At 40.2% G+C, this 18966-nt stretch overlaps 1 protein-coding gene across 8 annotated transcripts in view; it reads left to right on the forward strand.

Moving 5' to 3' along the window:
- The window catches only part of cntn3a.1 (contactin 3a, tandem duplicate 1), a 65032-nt gene that overhangs the window by 1047 nt on the left and 45019 nt on the right, over positions 1-18966 (forward strand). For 6 of the 8 annotated variants that reach the window (XR_003670983.1, XR_003670987.1, XR_003670986.1 and 3 more), the window contains exons 1-3: positions 3614-4130; positions 10752-10895; positions 18623-18755. Coding sequence is in view for 3 of the 8 variants with exons in the window: in XM_028410166.1 (XP_028265967.1) it covers positions 10841-10895; positions 18623-18755 (188 nt within the window). In the remaining 5 variants the exon portion in view is untranslated. Of the gene's footprint in view, positions 1-3613; positions 4131-8804; positions 8877-10751; positions 10896-18622; positions 18756-18966 lie in introns of those variants that run through there. The other 2 variants (XM_028410169.1, XM_028410168.1) reach the window with 2 other exon arrangements.

The raw sequence follows: 18966 nt of genomic DNA on the forward strand, positions 1-18966 counted from the left end.
ATGTGACAGCAGTAAGCATGCAAATTCTGACAAACCAGCAGCGGCAGCAGCCAAGGCAGGGGAGATAGAGCCGTCCCTCAAGTACATGTTAATCCATCATGAGAAATGACTCAAATCCAGTACTTCATTTAGACAGTGACTCTCTGTAGACGGTATTTAAAGCTGTGTATCCAGGATGTCTGCTTATTTTAATTTAATGATGTGGCCTCCTCTTGGGCAAGATACATTAAGATTCCTCCCAACCAAGGATTTTGACAGTAGAGTCTGACCCATATTTACAACTATGCCTCCTGTAAATTATGTTCATACGTAGATGCAGTAGGCAAACTTAGCTTGCTCTGCATGAAGGCCCCTTGTGAAAAATGACGAGAGACCAGGGGCCAAAATAATATTCATCAGAACTAATGGATAAATATTAAAGTGCCCATAACTCCTCTTTCTTTGAAATCATTTATTTTCAAATTACCCAGCTTAACTTATAAAATATTTAAAAAAGTTGTTTCAGGCTCACCATCCTATAACAATACTGGACTCACAATGAGAAAAAAAACAAACAATGCAACAGAACCAGAGATAATATCTTCTGTTCTGCATTCATCGTCCCTCTTTCCTCAAAAGCAGTAAACAGTCTTTGATGTGTAAAATCGATGGCGTTTCTCCATACGAAACTTTAAAGTATACCCAGAACTCAAAGTGCGTTGTTGTGACATCAAAGTGAAAATCCTGTGACCCCCGAACATCCTGATTATGATTTCTGGATTAAGAAAGAAAACATAACCATATCGTGCCCCCTCTTGGTGATAGTATAATCAGCTGTACTTTCCCCATTTTGCATTGTTTATTTATATTGTCAATTTATGATGAAAACTGTCCATTACCATTGCTTTGCACTCAAAAAGAAGACTCTTTCTATACCTCACTGACTCCACATGCCTGCATTAATCTGTATTAGATGGAGCTGTAGAAAGATCGGCTCTTTCAAACTCTTCTATGTCTGCATCGCTGGGTGGATTATACACAAGGCACTGGTTTTAGCCTGATGTTTCTCTGCCAGAATCCCATTTGTGGACTTCACCTGTATTACCTTGGATGTGCTCCACAGCCATGTGCTGGTGCTGTACATTGCTCTCTCTGTCAGTGGGTGGTGTTAGGACTTCCTGACAGATCGAAGGCAGCTAACTGTCAAACCCTAGGCTACCAGCACAGATGCACAGGTGTGTGTGTTTTTTCCCCCTTTAAATTATTGCTTGTGTGTCCAAACGTCTGCTCCAAAAACAAGTTTGAAAGGCTGAGGTGTGTGTACATCATACAGTATTACTTTATCTTGTAGAGGAGAATTCAGTAATCTGTCTTACCTAACAGTCTTTCAAACTGGTGCAGGCATACTTGCCCTGATTCTATAATAAATGGGTTACTGTTGAAGGTAAACACTCTGTACTGTATATCCGCCCTTAGGGATGTGATCCACTGTAATTATTGTTTAAATCACAATCTGTTAATATCTATTCCCCTATGGTGGATAACAGGAAGTCCATATCACCTGGTAAATGTCAAAATGAACGTGATACCTTGTTATTCAATACATGTCAATACAGACAGTGTACTGGCTTATCAGGCCTGCAGCATCATTAGAAGCATTCGGAAAGCATGAAAACAAATCAAACTGGATCAATATCAAACACTAATCAATTTGTCCATCTTTATAATAAACATGTGACTATATCTCAATTTTACTTTCACATACTTCTGGCACATGAGCCTGGTTTCAGTGTTGTCTGTGTCTATGCTGCTCAGCAGCCGATTGAGACACCCTCTGTCCATTATTTGATTCAAACTGGATGCCATCATGCAGAGACAGGGGCAGGTAGGGTCACCCTATATGTCAGTCAAATTACACCCAGACTACCATCTATTCCGAAGATTCACTTCTAACAGACAGTACAGGCCCAGAACAAAAGCTGCCTCTGCCGCTGCTCACAGTGTCTCACATAATGCAGTAGATAATGTAAAAACAATGTTATCTTTAATTATCCTGATGATAAGAGATGTGCAAACTTAAATTTGTTTTTTTTTTTTGTTTTTTTAACAACATGTGCATGTAAAATTATTAGCTCAACCTAACAAGGATATTTTCTTAATTTTCTTGTTTTGCTCCTGCTCACAGAAGTCTGTGTGATCGGTCTTTTCTTCCTCTCAGAGAGATAGCTGTGTCTTTCTGATTGCTGGCAGCATTGACAAGCTGCTCATTTCAGCATCTAGTTTACTGCCTCAGGACAAACGTAATTCATGTATTTAAATGACATCTTCTAAACAACAATGAAAAGTTCATTGTCACACGGGAACGGTTGCATGAAATATCTCTCCCTCTGGAGAGCCGGGGGAAATGAGTAAAACTAAATTAGGTAAAATTCAGCTAGATTTTCTTCGGAAGAAATGATCACAGTAAAATGATAAGAAAATATCCCTCCAGTGTTGAGCACTGAAGGAATTTATGAAATATTCAAACCTATTGAGGATATTTGTGTGTAGGGTGGCTATACTACTAAGTGTTCCTTGGAGCTTTGATGTGCCATTATTAGCTTATGTGCATGAATGACTAAGGAATACTAAATGTTCATTCAGCAGGTTAATCCAAACATTCTTCTTTTCCATTTGCCTTTCCAAGGCTTAGCAGGGCATTCATTAATTTCTTCTGTAATTATTATTCTACCATTGGCTCAAACAGAAGTAGATTCTCTTAAATCCCACTCCACATTATGAGTGGATTATGAGCCAGAGGCCTTGTGCATGTAACAAGTTCTGACTCTTTAATCTTTATGAGCTGACAATCTGTCCTGCAGTGCGAGTAATGATGAAAAACAAGTGCATGACAAGGATCTCTATAGGTCCTCACTGCACTTCAGCAAGTTTACACACTTATTCTAATGCACTTGTCATTCCATTATTGTACTTGGCAGCTACTAATAAATCACACACAGGTGTCTTCAGTTAGCCTGTCTGATGTCACATTAGTGTTTGTGTGTCTGAGTGTTGTTCCTGCTGGCGGTGCACTGTTCTGGATTACTGCTTGGAGACATTTTGTTGGTATATGTGATTGCAGTTAAAGCACAGGTGTAATTAATAACTAATTCCAATTAGCAGAGCTCAGTTCAAAGGCCTTGGTGTTGTGTGTTGAAAAGACTTTCACCAGTCATTATGGAACTTCAGTAAAAATATGTGTAGACTGTGGCTTTGAAGGCACTTTCACAACTGCATCTGATTTTTAATGCAGCTTATCCTTTAATGCTTCTGCAGTGATATATCTTAAAATATCACACATTATGCAGTCCACTCTGCATCATTACGTAGTAGTTTTAATGCTGGAGGGACAGTTCCACTAAAAAAAAAAAGAAAAAAAGAAAGAAGAAGAATCATTGCTTTGGTATAGTTATACCCAAGAAATAGACAAATACGCAAATAATAGACACGTTATACTGTATAGGTGTTCTCGTTATTGTGGGCTAGGTCAATACTGAGAACGTGACGGGAACCTGCTGCGTGGAAAAAAAAAAAACACCCTCCTGTATCCTCCTCTGATGTCCCATGTGCCACTGCTGCCGCGCGCATGCAGCCAGTCCTTCTCCTGTGGACGAGTCGGACTCCGGAACCGACGCAGAGGATTTCCGCAGGACCAATGAACACTTTGAGCTGCTAAAATGAATGAAATTCATTCATTCAGTGAAACGAGAAAACCTTCTCTCCACAGACGTCCTTGAAGACGAGGCTTCAGAGCTGCTTTGTACAGCATACTGAGTCTGCCGCCGCTGCGCACAGGTCTGGGTATGGGCATGAATGTGGACAGTGGAGAGCGGAGGACCGGGCTGCTTCTAACTGCGCTCACTGTGTAAACTGGCACCACCACCGCGGACGGACAGACTGAACGACCAAAGGAGCCTGCCTTTAAAAGCGCGACGAGAGTTTGGGGCCATTTGTGGGAGAGACATCCGCACTTTGAGGAGAACAACTTAACTGTGGCCGTCGACGCGATGCTGGTGGGAGCTGCTGGGCTGAAGGAGTGAGGAGATGCGAGGTGGAACATGGATATACGAGAAGGGATAAACATCAGCAAACACCGCAGGAGATGCGCTCAGGTACATGTTTTTAATAAGTGCGCTTTATTCTGCGTAAACTGTCCAGTATAATGCAGTTTTATTCCTGTACTACTTTACCAACATATTGAATCAGCCTGCTGTAAAGTAAACCTAATATTTTAGCAGCCTGTGGATAAAATAGCCTATCTTGACAGCTCATTCTATTTTGTATGAATATGTTCTTTCACGTGCATTTTCCAGTAAAAGCTAAATTATATCCATGCCTTTATAGCCCAGCATCAATCAGAAAGAAAACAGGAAATCCCAGTGCTCCAGCTCCCATCTGAGTTTTTACACTTTCTCATCAGCACTAATAACATTCTCTGCATCCTCTAATTGCCCTGACCATCATTTATACCACGCAGCTTTTTAGTCAGAGGGCACAAATCCACCTATCATTTCCCGTTCATTTAAAACCTCTGGCAGAATTCATTGTCGTCAGTGATCAACAGGGGATTGGACTCAGTCCAGTCTCATCATCTCTGCCTTTCTTTGATTGCGCAGAGCTCCCAGCTTGATTGGTTCAGATTGTCTAAAGTCCTTTAGCGTGCGACTCTGCAGGAAACAGTTATTCTCCTGAAATCAAGTGTCCATATGTTTGAAAGGGACATTGTTATTGTGCAATTAAGTATACCAGAGGAGGCTGTTCTTTGAATGGTAACTTTTCTCTGTGACATACTGAGTTATTTAGTTTGTCTGTTTACAGACATCAAGCAGTCTGTTGTTTCATGTTGAAATGTGAAACTAACTTGATGTTCCTGGACATAAATGCTATTAATGTTCTCAGTGCAGATACTCATCTTACCTTTTTTTTTTAAATGAAGTGGTTGGAATAGTAGAGCTACTACTCACCTCCTTGGGGAAGTGTGCTTATGGCTGGACACGTTTCTGATGATGTCACCGGCTCAGAAAGAGGAGGAGGGTCAATATGAAGTTCATAGTTCCCTGCTGAGTGCAGGCTGGTCTGCATGAGGAGAGGAAAATAATAGACCGTGGAAGAAAGAACTATGCGCATTCTGATAAGAACAAGTAGAGGCTGTCATTTTAGGTAGTTTCACATCCTGCTAGTCGAAGAAATGCAGAGGGAGCTAAACTGTAGGCGCTTTATATTTTATTCAGGTACAGTTATAGTATGTAAGTGGGACAGCTGAATGCAGACACTAATCTACTCGGACGACATGCTTAAATTTGCTAAACAGCTGATAAATCATTTTTGCTGCTTTAAAATATCTCATTATTTTGCTATATATGATTTTTTTTCCTACTGGCATTAAGCATCAAACAACACAGCATTGTTACCATAGATCCACACTGTAGCTGTAATTGAGCTGAGAAATGGATGTTCGTCTCTAAATGTTGAATTCTAATGAGGCTCATGCTGCAAACAAAGTCCTTCCTGCATGTTTGTCTTTCAGTGGAACGACGTCTGTCTGCAGATGAAATGCTACATTTCTAATAATTGTGTGTTTTACTAAAAACTGAATATGAAAATGTCAACCTAAAAAAATCTAAATCTATTAAACTTGTGCTGTAGTGGAGGCGAATGTAATAGGCTAAACGATGAGTAGTTATTTGCTATTTACGTCACTGCTCATGTTTACAAAAAAGTAAAGCATTTTAACCGTCAGAGCATTCAAGATAAAAATATCTATACAGTTATCAAATGTCACAATCAGGGTGCGTGCAGATGCTTAAAGAGTTCTGTCTGAGGGGATTTTTCATTTCTTAAAGTAATACCTGCTTGTTTTTTCCACATCAAGGGAAAAGTTTTGGTAACTGCTGACTTCAAGCAAAGACGTAAATCGGAACTACTAACTGGTGGGCTCTTGAATCCTAAAAAGACCCCTAATTAGTACTTTAGTGAAGGCAGGTGCAGTGGAATTGTCTGCTTGGAAACCTGGAGAAAAATAATTTAGTCAGAGACAGCGTCGGCTGTAAGACAAGAGGCGAGGCAGGTATATTTGTGGAGCTCATTTCAGCCATGAAAAGTGCTTTGTTTATGATGTTAGAAACACATTAGTGTCAAAGACTAGACTAGTATAATGAAGGTGCTTGGTTATTTCCAATAAAATAACTGTATTGATTTATGCTGCTACTAGTAGTAGGGGAGTTTAAGGGAGCCTCCCTGGCTGAATTTTGATGTATAGCCCCATAGTGTTGTGTAAATTTTTGCTGTATGCTGGCTCATTATGTTAAAACTTCAGCTTGCAGCATTGCATGGAAGCAGGAAGAACCTTTCAACATGCTCAGTTACCCCTGTCACAGGGGAGATTGGGACGAGCGCTTTGGAACGCCTCTGGTGCGGTCTGGAGAAATGAAGGAGCTGGCTTGTGTTATGTCACGCCTGCGGCTTGTGTGCTTAGATCAAAACACTATTAGTCTCTTTGTCTTGTGCCACTATTTGAGGTAGAATCTTGGCTGGGGGAATACTTTGGCACTTCCTTGAGTCCTGTGGTGTGCCATTTGTGAGGATGGGAGGAGGGGTAAAGATGTGTGTTGGCACACAAAGTCTTCAGCAACAAGAAAGTTATTTAGCTTATTGATTATACAAACAAAGATTGGCTTAGGGAAGCTAAGATACAACACTTTCACTTGCAACTTGAACAGTGCACTTGGGTCTGATGTCAGTACAAGAAGGGAGCACCTTCCAAAATATTTTGGAAAGTATACTCAGCATTTCAGAGGCTACAAAGACAGAGCTGACTTCACAGATAACAACAGGCACCTCTAAAAGAGAAAGATTATTCCTTCAATAGCAGCAGAATAGTCTTACTGTATATTGCCAATATAAGTTCTGTGTATAAAGTATATGGCTTCATCATTTAATATTTAGTGTAAAAGACCATATAAATGTAAAATACATACCATATGATTTGGACTTCATTAACATTGCCACTCATCCGTGGAGTTTCTGGGTAAATCTTTGATTCATGAGGGCGGTGAATCAAAGTAATGCAGGATTAGGAGGGAAATTTCACATTTCCTACTACTACTAGTCTCAACTCGCAAGAAAATAAATTTTAAATGACTAGAGGCACTCAGAGCTGTGAGATGAGCCACACGTGCAGGAAAACACTGATCGAGCTGGTGTCTGCAGATCAAGTGAAGTCACAGCGCAGGTGATTAAAGATGCAGCATTGTATGCCATTTTTCCTGGTCTTGTCTCGTTCCTGCAGTGTGTGGGAGTCTGGCCTCATTCATGATTCAGAGCTTGCGTGGGGTGGGTGGGGAAGTGTGTGTGTGTGTGTGTGTGTGGGATGCTCATGCTTTTTAGTGTGAATTTTATCTTCATCTAGACTCTTCAACCAAAAGGACCTAGAGTAGCCTTCTATTAATACATTTTCAAGCCCTGAAAAATTGATGGCAGCTGAAAGATCGGGTGTAGTAGAGAGGGTCGAATCAACCCGTCACTGTCAGCTTCCGTGGCTCACTGAACTACAATCTGTGGTTTATCAACTCCAGCTGGTGCTGTCATAGAACAAGAAGATGAGAGGTGTCACTTTGACAACACTGAAATTTTGGTGGAGTGCTTTGTCTCCTCAAATCCCTTGCCTGAAAGCAGCTGCATTTCCTCGTACAATGAAGCGCTCAGTTATACATCCAAGCTTTCTGGCAAACACTCTCTGTAAGAAGATTAAAGGAATACTTGATTACATGATTGACAGAAATTAAATTGAATATGGTTGGACATTGCACAACATGACATTGAGAGTAGGTAAATGTTAATTAGTATTTTTTTCCAGTCTGATATTTTGTTGGCTAAACGGTTAATCAAGTAATTGACCATGCACCCCACAATCTCTTCAAGTGCAGGTGGTAAAGACTTATCATATCCTGAACCAGCTGCCTGAAATCAGAGAAGACACCATGAAGCTGGTGGAAAATGGTTGATATCTCTGTGATGACATCCATAGTTTTTATCACTATGTGAATCAGAATCTGGGCTGGGAACAAGGTTCCTGGGTCGAACCTGGCTGGGGTTTTTCTGGGTGTGTCTCCCTGCACCTGCATTGGTTTCCCACAGGTCCTCCTCTTTCTTGAAGATGTTAGCTTAATTGAAATCCATGAACATGTCTGGTTGTTTGTCCCTATATGTAGCCCTGCGATTGGCAGTATGTCCTGGGTGTATCCTGTCTTTTGCCCATTGACAGCTGACAGCCACCCCATGAGCCTGTAATACAGGACAAAGTGGGTTAGGAAAATGGATGGAAAAGGGTCTTATTGTTTAAAATGAAAAAGTAAACACTGTTATTGTGTTTATTTTCAATGTAAAGTTAGACATGGTCAGCCTCAAGTGGCCATTTGAGGAACTGCAGTTTTTTAACATCTGTCTTTTTGATGGGCTGCTGTCATAATGATGATGATGTCCCAACATTAGTCTTTGACAGGTTGGATAGTTTAGTAGATGTCATATGGTTAGGATTCTTGCAGTAAAAAAAAAACTGTATTTATTATTCTTTGTGTCTTTCTCCTTGTACGTAGTCTGCATTTTTAGAAATGAGAAGCTGAATTCATTGCAGATGCATTACATGTAGCTATATGCAATTGTGTTTGTGCAAATGAGGTCAGGAAATGGTTAGGTCAGGACTGTCATTTCAGCCTTGTTCATATTCCTTTTTTTCTGCCACTGGCTTTTCTTTTCTTTTTTTTTCAGGGACTTGAAAGTGGTTGGAACTTGAAAGCTTTCCCTATCATTAACTTTCATCTCATACAGCAAACAAATGAGAGAATCAATGTGTGATGAAAGTAAGTCATTGGCCTTCACTACCACTTAGGGTCACAGGAGTAATTAATTTGTCCTGAGTAGGAAGTCAAATAGTGGTGTGGACACTCCCCAGATGCCCCAGCCATCATCTCAGTGCTGAGCTCCTTTGGATCACAAGGCTTTCTTTTATCCCCTCTCCTACTAACCCTGTTGTCTGATGTCTTGTGTCTCGGAGCTTGCCTAGTAATAGAGATCAAGAGATTGCTGTTAGAGGCCAACCGATACAGGCTTTTATGAATGGGGGTGTCTCACTAGCTCACACATTAGTGCTCACTTGTGTTATTGTCAAGGCAGGATAAATTAATTTTAGATGACCAGACTGTAAAACATTTACATGGCTGACAAAACAATTACTCCGGATGATTTTGAAGGCGTTCGTAGCAAATGTGAGCCTCAGTCTGTAGCTCGACATGACATAGTATATTTACTTTAGCAGTCAAAGTAAAATATGATTAATTATCTAATTTAGAATGTGAGAAGCCCAAACCTTGACATAATGTGGTGTGCAGTTGGAAAATAAAGTTTTGCTGAAGTGAGCTGCCACATTGTGTGGGGAAAAAAAAATTTATTCAGCGCATCTCTCACAATTATTCCCTCAAAGGAGGAGCTTTCCAAAAATATCCAGGAGCACAAGAAAGGATTTGAAGTCTCTCTGTTTTATTATTAAAAGCCAACATTTACTCATGACATTTGCATCCTAATAACTGCAAGATAACTTGGAACTAAGATGACACTCTAAATCCAATCTCCATAATGAGATTTATAGGGAAAAAAGTGTTGCCTGTGATGGTTTAGAGCTTGCCGAAGGAAGAGGAAGGGTGCAGGCAAACGTGTCAGGGACACGGCTGATGTATTCACATAAGCATCAGTATGCTCTGTCATGCCTTTCAGTGGAGCAAAGATAGGGGCTGAACTGATAACTGAGGAAGTGCAATCTTTCAGTTGTCTCCGCGTCTTTGGCCTCCTGATAGACTGCACTGTATGTTCTTATTAATTCCTTTCCTCTCATTTATTTTAGCATGGAGAGTCGGAGGACACCGGGCCATCAGTCAGTTAAATGTACCAGGGAGAGTCAGTTTGAGCAAAGACAATGGCTAATTTCCTCCCCTCATCCTTTTTTACTCCATAACCAGCCTCCCATATTATGCAAACATTTATCTGCCGCTTGATCAGAACGTATCATAGCTTTCAACACGTTGGGGGCGGCTTAGAGTATTTTGGCAAATAAATACATCACTGTTTATCAGCAACAGGAGATGCACCTCTCATTATTATTTAACAACTTTTTTTTAGTGGGTGGGGGGTATTTCATTTGAGTCGAAGCAGAGATAAATTACAGTTTAGTCCTTGAGAAAATCAATTGTGAGATTCCCGGGGGACCGAAAATGGTTTTGCGCTGCCTACAGTCAGCTCTTTATGTCAGAAATACATAATCCCTCTAGCTCAGACGAATTCAAGGAGCCAGGACAGTGCTTTATTACATGCTTGGGATGTGTCTGACAACCAGCTTGCTTTTTGTTTTGTCTCAGCAGGTTTGAGTACAAGCAAGCAATCCCTTTATGTTTCTCTTGCAGACATGATCCCTATTATGCAATGTTAAGCACACTTGAGCTAACTCTACAGTGTTTTATGCTCATGAAGGATCTACAATGAAAAGTAGCTCTTAAATGTCACATAGAGCTGTCTATATAGATTAAAGTATTACTATTAGCACAGATTTGGGGGGGGGATTCAGGATTTTACAGTATTTCATTCTTACATGTCATTTTCACACCAACATGGCTGGTTACTGCCATCATGAAAACAGTGGCTCTAAATGTTAATTGGTCTTTGTCTTCCTTCTTTTTATTTAACAGAAGAACAGTGACAGTGCTGCAAAGGACAAAGCCAAGATTCTACACACCTGTGATCGGATGTGAGCCTTTATTGACCTGAGACCATTAAAATGGAGTTGCTATGGAAACTTATACTGCTGCTGTCATTGGTGGAGTTTCTGGCAGGTAAGCCTCATAAATGTGCATTATTTTTTGTTTGTTTGTTTTTTTTTCTTTCTGCTGTTGTTGCATGGGGCCCGTAAACAGTTATTCATAGATTTAATTTTTTTTGGCATTGAGAACAGATGGCACTTAAGGAAGATGTTTTTTTTTACTGCAAAGAGAGCCTGAAGCTTTCTACCAATTTTACAAATAGTAGAAAAGGTTCATGTTGTTGTCTTTTCATTGGCAGCCCAAGGCAACAAATCAGCATTCCGTCAGTTGTACATGGCAATTATCTATTGTTTTTTCAGACAGTGAACCCTTTCTGAAAAGAATACGGCAGATTTCCATCTTACAAAGACAGCCCTTATCTAGCGCTCGAATGTGCAGTCATTCGTTGTAAAGGGTGCCTCAATTGTAACCCTAATTGAGATTGCACTGGTAGAATCTTGTCATTGATCTTGCTTTTAATGAGAGACCTAATTTTTCTCCCTTTACAAAATGTTCAGGGTCAAATGCTAGTTCTCTTCAGAAAGTCAGAGTCAGAAGAAGAGGAGATGAATCAGGGCTTTGCTGCGTGAGAACAGTGTCTTGAGGAATGAGTAATCTTTCATGTTGCCTTGCTCAAAATCAGCAGCCCCTCCTCACAGCTGGGACCTAAAATAATTAGTGTGCATGCATTTGTGGGCCTGCGACTGCCAGCGCGTGTATTTGTTCATGCACACGCGTCTTCTTTCAAAAGCACAACAGCATGTCGGCACCTAAATGTGCCCACATGGCAATTAGCATTACTTATCGCCAAATCCAATACACATCAGCGGATGTCTAATGAGGCTTTCCTCGGGGAACTGTGACTCACTGTGGGATTACGATCTACACCGCAATTCCGATCACACCTCCTTCTTAAGTGTTCTCCTAAATACACAGACATACAGGCGAAGTAAGCGCCTTTAATGTCGGCGGAAATCCTGCTGCAAAACCTGCCAGAGTTTTGATTTCAGACAAACCGTCCTAAAGATACTGAAAGTCTGCAGTCACGTAATTTACTGTTACAATCACAAACCGCAGAAGCCACATTCAGAATTGTCTATTCAAAGCAATTTAGTGCTTAACAAAGGAGCAGAGGGCAAATCGTTTCTGAAAAGCATTGTGTTGCACAGCCCTTGCCTCACTCTGGCTCACACTCACAGTTTGTAACACACTGTAACTCAGCATTAATATTCAGTATGAGGTTACATTACATGTGATCTGCTTCCAAGACAAGTATGGTGCAATATTATAGACCTCTGTGTTCTGCGAAAGACATGATAGGCGTTCTGTGACGTGTGGCACTGGGGTAAAGAAAGCACAGTGTGATGCTCATCTCCGGGCAGGTTATTCATCCCCGACTCCTTTTTAAACAGTTGGCATCGGCGGTGTGGGAGAATAGCGGGGAACAGGTGAAGCCATTCCCACAGCGAGTTCATCTGGAGTTAACCACCTCTCCTTTTATGCCTCTCTGAGGGTCTGAACGGCCCAAGGCAGGGGTGTGTACAATACTGTACCTGTGAACATGTGAGTGCGAGAGAGAACGAGAGAGCAAAGAGGCAGGAGAGAATGTGCTTTGCCCCCCACAGATACAGCTAACCTTCGCTCAGCAAGCCACTGCCACAGTCTCCATCTGACAGAAGTGCTTTTGTCATACAGTTGTACCTGGTTGGTGGAGCAGGATAACAAAGGTGTGCTACCAAGAAAGGTCAGCAGTTTATTGTCATTATGTGTACAGGGTGCAGAGAGAAGATTTTTTTTATGGTGCTGTACATATTCCCTCCTAATACACAACCACATGCCAAAAACATAAACCATTTGGTACAAAATGGTGGTTTCAAACACATTATTTCAAGCTCTTTGAAGTTACATTTGCCTAAAAATAACTGCCAGGGGTGCAATCAGACAAACATCTGTATTTGGCATGGAAAGGCTACAATTTACCAGCACTAGAAACCAAAATGTAAACACGTTCACTAAGATTGCCGTCAAGGCGCAAACCAGCAATCAAACGTTTTGTTCCCTCAGAATAAATCTGAATTAACATCGGACTTGTGGTTTAACTAGATAAAAAATAAACAAAATATCTGCAATGTGCTAAAAGTCAAGTGATATCACTCAGACTGTGTTATTGACCAATCAGAAATAAGTGTTCAGCAAGGAGCTCAAGTGGCTTGCACCGCCATGAAAGAAAAGCTGTGATGCTTTTACTACAGTTTGTGTTATCGTGAGTGTTCCTCCTGTTCTGAAAGACATAAAGAAGTTGTCTACAGTACAGCAACAGTCATGTTCAGTAGTACATTTTTTATGTGCCATTATTTATTTAGCAGAAATGAAGCCACATGGGCCAAGCTAAATACTCCCTTGATTAAGTAGATTGTAAATCCACCTTTAGCAGCAACTTGAAGAAATGGTTTCCTGTATGACTTACTATGTGTCTCACATGGTTGTGGGGGGATTTTAGCCCATTCGTCTTCACAGTATTGCTTTAGTTCATTGAGGTTTTTGTTGATTTTGTAATGCACAGCCTGCTTAATGTCCACCACAGCATTTCAGGTTGAGGTTTGGACTTTGGGACAGGCCGGCTGTGGCTAGGTGATGTTTGAGGAACAGGCACTTTGAGAAAAAACCTTTATATATACAGTTTTAGCTTTAACTCTCAGATATTTTGGAAGGATCTGAAATGTATCTCTTGGGTCTTTTGTAGCCTGAATGCTCCAGCGCAGCAAACTGCCAAAACAATAATCAATTCATCCAGGACTGATGATCAGCAGCAACTGCTGCAGCTTACCAAAATTAAATCTTTAGCATTAAACAGGGGATGCAGTATTGCCCATGTTTTTTTTTCTTTTTGGCTTCATTGCTAAATAATGGCCTAAAAAAGTTATTTTGTTTTTTGTCTGATGTATTTGCCTTAATACTAAGATCCCCCCCTATGATCTGTTTGTTATGTTTATGTGACTGATGGTTTTGTTGTGTTTGTGTTTATGATCACACACACACAAACAAATTGATTTAAAGAGGAGGTGCCAACTTTTGAACGTGACTGTAAAATAGATAGATGCAAAAATCTCTTATCAAATCTTCAAGTCTTTTTTTAATGCCTCTGCCTGCAAGACTGATTATGGGTCAAAGGCCAAAGGTTATCATCGCCAAGGCCTAAGAAAATGCATTTTTACCCAGAACGTACTATTAGACATGAAATCTCAAAAAATGCCTCGGAAGACTTTCCTGAAATCTAGTTTGAATGTTGACTCAAGGATGAACTCATGAGATCTTGGTGGTCAGAGTTCATGGTCACTGCGACCTCATGCATGATCCTTTATACTGATCATGATGTGGTATATGATAAACCTTGGCACGGATCAACAATTAATGAGAAATATTGCTAATTATAAGATTTTAAAACTACCAAAATGGTTAAAGGTGACCATGACTGGACAGTTAATGGATCTCCACACTAACTGCAACACATTAATATAGGATAAAAATATGGCAATCAAAAGTCCAGTCTCCCACAAATATGCAAATGAACTTGATCTGACTAGTTACAAGCCTTTTGTTATGATTTTATTATTAAACATGAAGTGTTTCTAAAGTAAATAAAGAACGATTTGAAATGGGATTCACAGGCAGAAAGTATGATAAATGATAAAAGATTACAGCATTTCAAGTGTACAAAATAGCTTTAACCTCCTTAAATACAGTATTTACAAGCAGCTCATATTTTAGTGATGCTTCTGAGAAGCAATTGAATCTCATGGTAAAGCAACTGCTTTCTTTTATTATGATTATATCTTCATTCATACATCCCAGAGATAAGTGGAGTTTCAGATATTGACTTAGTGATTTATCCCAACATGGCAGATCCTTAAGCAATTTATATTGCATCTTTACAGTTTATATGTGATTATGCAAGGTTAAAAGTGTATATGTGTCAATGTAGCTTAACCACCCACGAGCCTTATACCACAGCTGTATTTTTGTGCTTTAAAGATTTCATCTACACTGTGGTGGTAATTATAGATCTAATAAATCTTCTGGGCTGTTCATTAAGCCAAGGAAACACGATATTATCAGTTAAAGAACAGTACAGTATACATTCATGGCAGGAAGTATAAATGTAGCCTCTGGCACTGCTGTGAGTTCTCTACGTTATTGTTAATATGTTATCCAGATTGTTTTGGTTACAAAGAAAGTACAGTGGTGTCAGCAGTTACCCTCTGAATTGTGATTCTCACAAAAGACTTATTAGGTTTATTTCTCTCATTAATGTTGACACACACATACACAATAGTTTAATTAATTACAAGATGTGCACTCACAGTAAACCATATGTATATATATATATATAGTTTATTAACACCACTCCCTTATAAGGTTTACGCTGCATGTCGGCAGAAGAAACTCTAAAGAAAAGGAATCCACACTATATTGTTGCATATTGTCAAAAATGAAAAGCACAAATGGTCCAATCAGGCATTCTTTAAGTAGCTATAGTTCACAGCATATAATGGTGTTTTAAACCATGATAAATGTTTCCATTAGTGTGCGCCATAGCGCCTGGTGAGTGACAAATAACCTTCCAACTGATGCTGAGGTGGAAAAGGTGGGAATATTACAACAATTAGATGACAAATGGCATTCTTAGAAGCACTCCGTTGCTGGCTTTATGTAGGCATTCAATATAAAGAATGACAACAACAACAACAACAACAAAAGCCTGGATTTTCTATTTCCAAACGCAGCATGTAGTAGGAAACTCTTTGTTTCCCCGCTGACGCAGCCTTGGATAGTATTGTTAGTACATTTCAGATGTGCTAGCTTTGATTAGAATGCTATGTCAGGGCTGCAGTTTGGTTGTGCTTCTGCCACATTCCTCTGAAAATTAACTTACACTGGATGAAAGTCCCAGCAGTATGTATGTATGGCCTGAAATCATTTTCACTGGGTTTTAAGGGATTCAAGCTTTTTTTCCTCTTTACCTCTTCACCATAATGTGGCCATCATCCATTCCATAGTGGAATATTAAATTGCAATTGATTTATTGTTTAAACTTTGTGTGCATCATGACAAATGAAAAAAGAAAAATTCAGAGCATTTAGCTGAGATGTGATCAAACCTATACTTTTTTAAAAAACCTCCATCTGCACTGGAGTAACTTTTTCTGCCCAGGACTAAGGGACCTTAAAGGTGCACCTTATCGGCCTGGACAGGAGCAGAGGATGCTTTTAAAAAGCAAGATTGGCTTTTTTTTTTTTTTTTTATTTGATGCATAAAACCCAGAGCTGAAACGAATGGATTTGGGGCCTCACAAACGACCGATACCTCCCCCACAGCCGACTCCCCGTTTGGCTGTTTATTCATGCTGAGGTAAGCTGGAGGAATTCATTTGCTGTCAGCCAGTATTGAATTTGAGATTAGTTTTTATTTCAGCCTCTAAAACAGCTCCCTCTGCCTTCCACTTGTGCTTCGATGCTGAGTCCCATGTTGTCTGAGGAGCCTTAGAAAACATGCACATATCACCATCTGGCAGCAGGTGACAGATATGAGGACAGGCGGCCCATTTTTTTTCTAAACACCCTTTCATAATGACCTCCATCTCTGTCCCGCGGCATTGTGCAGTCAACTTCCTGTTAGGATTCCGGATCAGTGCACTGCTCCGATAGAGAACTTAAATCATTTCTGCGTTCTGGGGTGCTTAGTGGTGGGCCTAACATCGGACTCACATTCTATTTTTAACATGAAGACTTATCTTAAAGGCTCTGACAGCCTGTCAAGTGGAGAGTTAGTGTTGATTTTATTTGATTTTTTTTAAGACTTTACGTATGTCATTAAAATGAAGTTTGTGTTGTGCACTTGGAGTACAGCAGTTTGTAACACCTAAATGTTGGATTACCAGAAAGCAAGCCTGAAAAATGATTCTGCATTCCACACCGCATCTTCACTTTCATTCCCGTAAGGGCACCGAAAGAGTTTCAGAGAGTTTGCATCAGTTTGAAGTGCAGCCCCCAGGTACAGCCCCCAGAGCTCAACCCCTTCTCATTATTCAGACACTTATTCACCCTTATAATAACAGTTGCCATGGTGCTGGCAAAGATCAAGTGAGAACAGCAGTCAGAACTGAGGTCATGTGCTGCAGCCAAATACATAGACTCATTAATATCCCATTAATTACAATTACTGATTATAATTTATGAGTTCCATACACTCACACAGACTTTGTTGAGTGTATTTTGGGTGTTTGGCTGAAGTTGTGTTAGAGTTGTTGTTTGTAATTTAGGTTTACCAGCAGGGTGGGTGAGTCCAGCACAGATGTGCTCAAATGGAAGTCATGTTTTTTTTTCTTCTTGTGAGTCCTTCATATAAAAACTGCTTTTAGGAACTATAATAATTTAATGTTTATATGTAAATATAATTGAATCTGTCAAATGTGTCATTAAACTGGTGACCTGTAGTGCTGTTGTTGTTGTGAGTTTTTCTCATTTGTATTTTAAGTGGGAAACTTGAAACATCATAGAACTATCTGTGGGTGTATAAACACATTTATTCATTTATGTATAAATGTTGACTTAATCATTGAAAACAGTTGTCAACGTAATGCACAATTCATCTCTTGTCTGCCACTGGCTTTATCACTCCTCCATATTTGTGTACAACAAGTGTGAGGCTTTGTTTTAATATGGACTGCGCGAGAAGTGTCTTCTGGTAATCAATCATCTTCCTTTGCCGCTTCAAGGGACACGCTTCTCGTAACAAAGATTATAATTAGGCGGCCTTTTATTTTGTGTAACTTTGTGTAAGGTTTATCCTTGTGGAGACGAACAATCAGCCTACAAGGTCCCTTGTCAAACATCTCCACCCTCTTTCAGTGAGTTATTTTGAGCCTTGAGGATGAATCTGTACTCCCTGCACTCCAGAGAGTTGAAAGTGATACCTGCCCATATAAATTAGTTACCCTGCATATATAATATTCTGTTTGTGTGCTTTTAAAGAAATGCAAACACATTCTGACAATACCAGATGAATTCCCCTACCATCTCAGAAAGCAATGTTTATTGTAATGAAGTGTTGACTACCCCATGGGTCACTGTTAGGCTTTAGCATAGAATAGAATAGAATAGAATAGAATAGAATCAAGGTTTTGCCTGTCACCAGCTTTTAACATTATCTAAGACAAAAGACACGAAACCATCTTTCATAAGTCACTCTCTCAAGTTTGAGGTTATTTGAGGGTTTTTGAATCACAAAGGTTGAAGGATCAAATATGAAGGGGCTGATTTAAAATTGGAATATATTACTCTAAGTATTTTTGTGGCATGTGTGTCAGGTTGATAACCCCGGGGGAAGGCGGTGATAAGCTTGAAGGGTTTAGATGAAATTTTGCTGAAGTGTGTGCCTTTGACAACTCTGTACATTCAGGTGTTTGCATTAAAGTTTTATGCAGGGTACCAGCTGATTATGCAGTACCTCAGGGATCTAGCAGTTTTTTAATGGCTAATATGACGAACTCTCATAGGCTCTGCTCACATAGCCAACGGATCCATGTTGAATGGAGATATAGAGTCGTATACCTCTCTCCTGTGCAGCACTTGTCCCCTCTGCTTTCTTCCTGTGTAAGCCCTCCATATGTGCTTGCCAGCAAGAAAAAAGAATTGTTAAAAGTGGTTTTCAGGTTCACCCAGACTTCAAAGCTGATTTAGTTTTGTTGGTTCTCCACCAAGGAAGCGGAGTCCTGCTGAGGCCCATGTTCACCAAACAGCCCGGCAGTGTGGTGTTTCCCATTCAACCTGGCGAGAATCGCAGAGAGGTGGTGTTTAGCTGCGAGGCCCAAGGACACCCGCAGCCCTTCTACAGGTAACACCAGCAGACACGCCGTTATGCACAGATTTCAGTTTTTGTTACATTGAACCTTCAGTTAATACCACAGAGCTTTCAAGGGCAACTAAAAAACCAACCGAGACTGGATGTATTGCCTCAGGAGAACAGGAGATATGCGGACCTTATGGCTCACTGCTGCTTACTGTCTGCAGTGCTTTGATTCAGTGTCAGTCATGGTTAATTTGAG

Source organism: Parambassis ranga, chromosome 7 (assembly GCF_900634625.1).
Source record: "Parambassis ranga chromosome 7, fParRan2.1, whole genome shotgun sequence".
NCBI lineage: Eukaryota > Metazoa > Chordata > Actinopteri > Ambassidae > Parambassis > Parambassis ranga.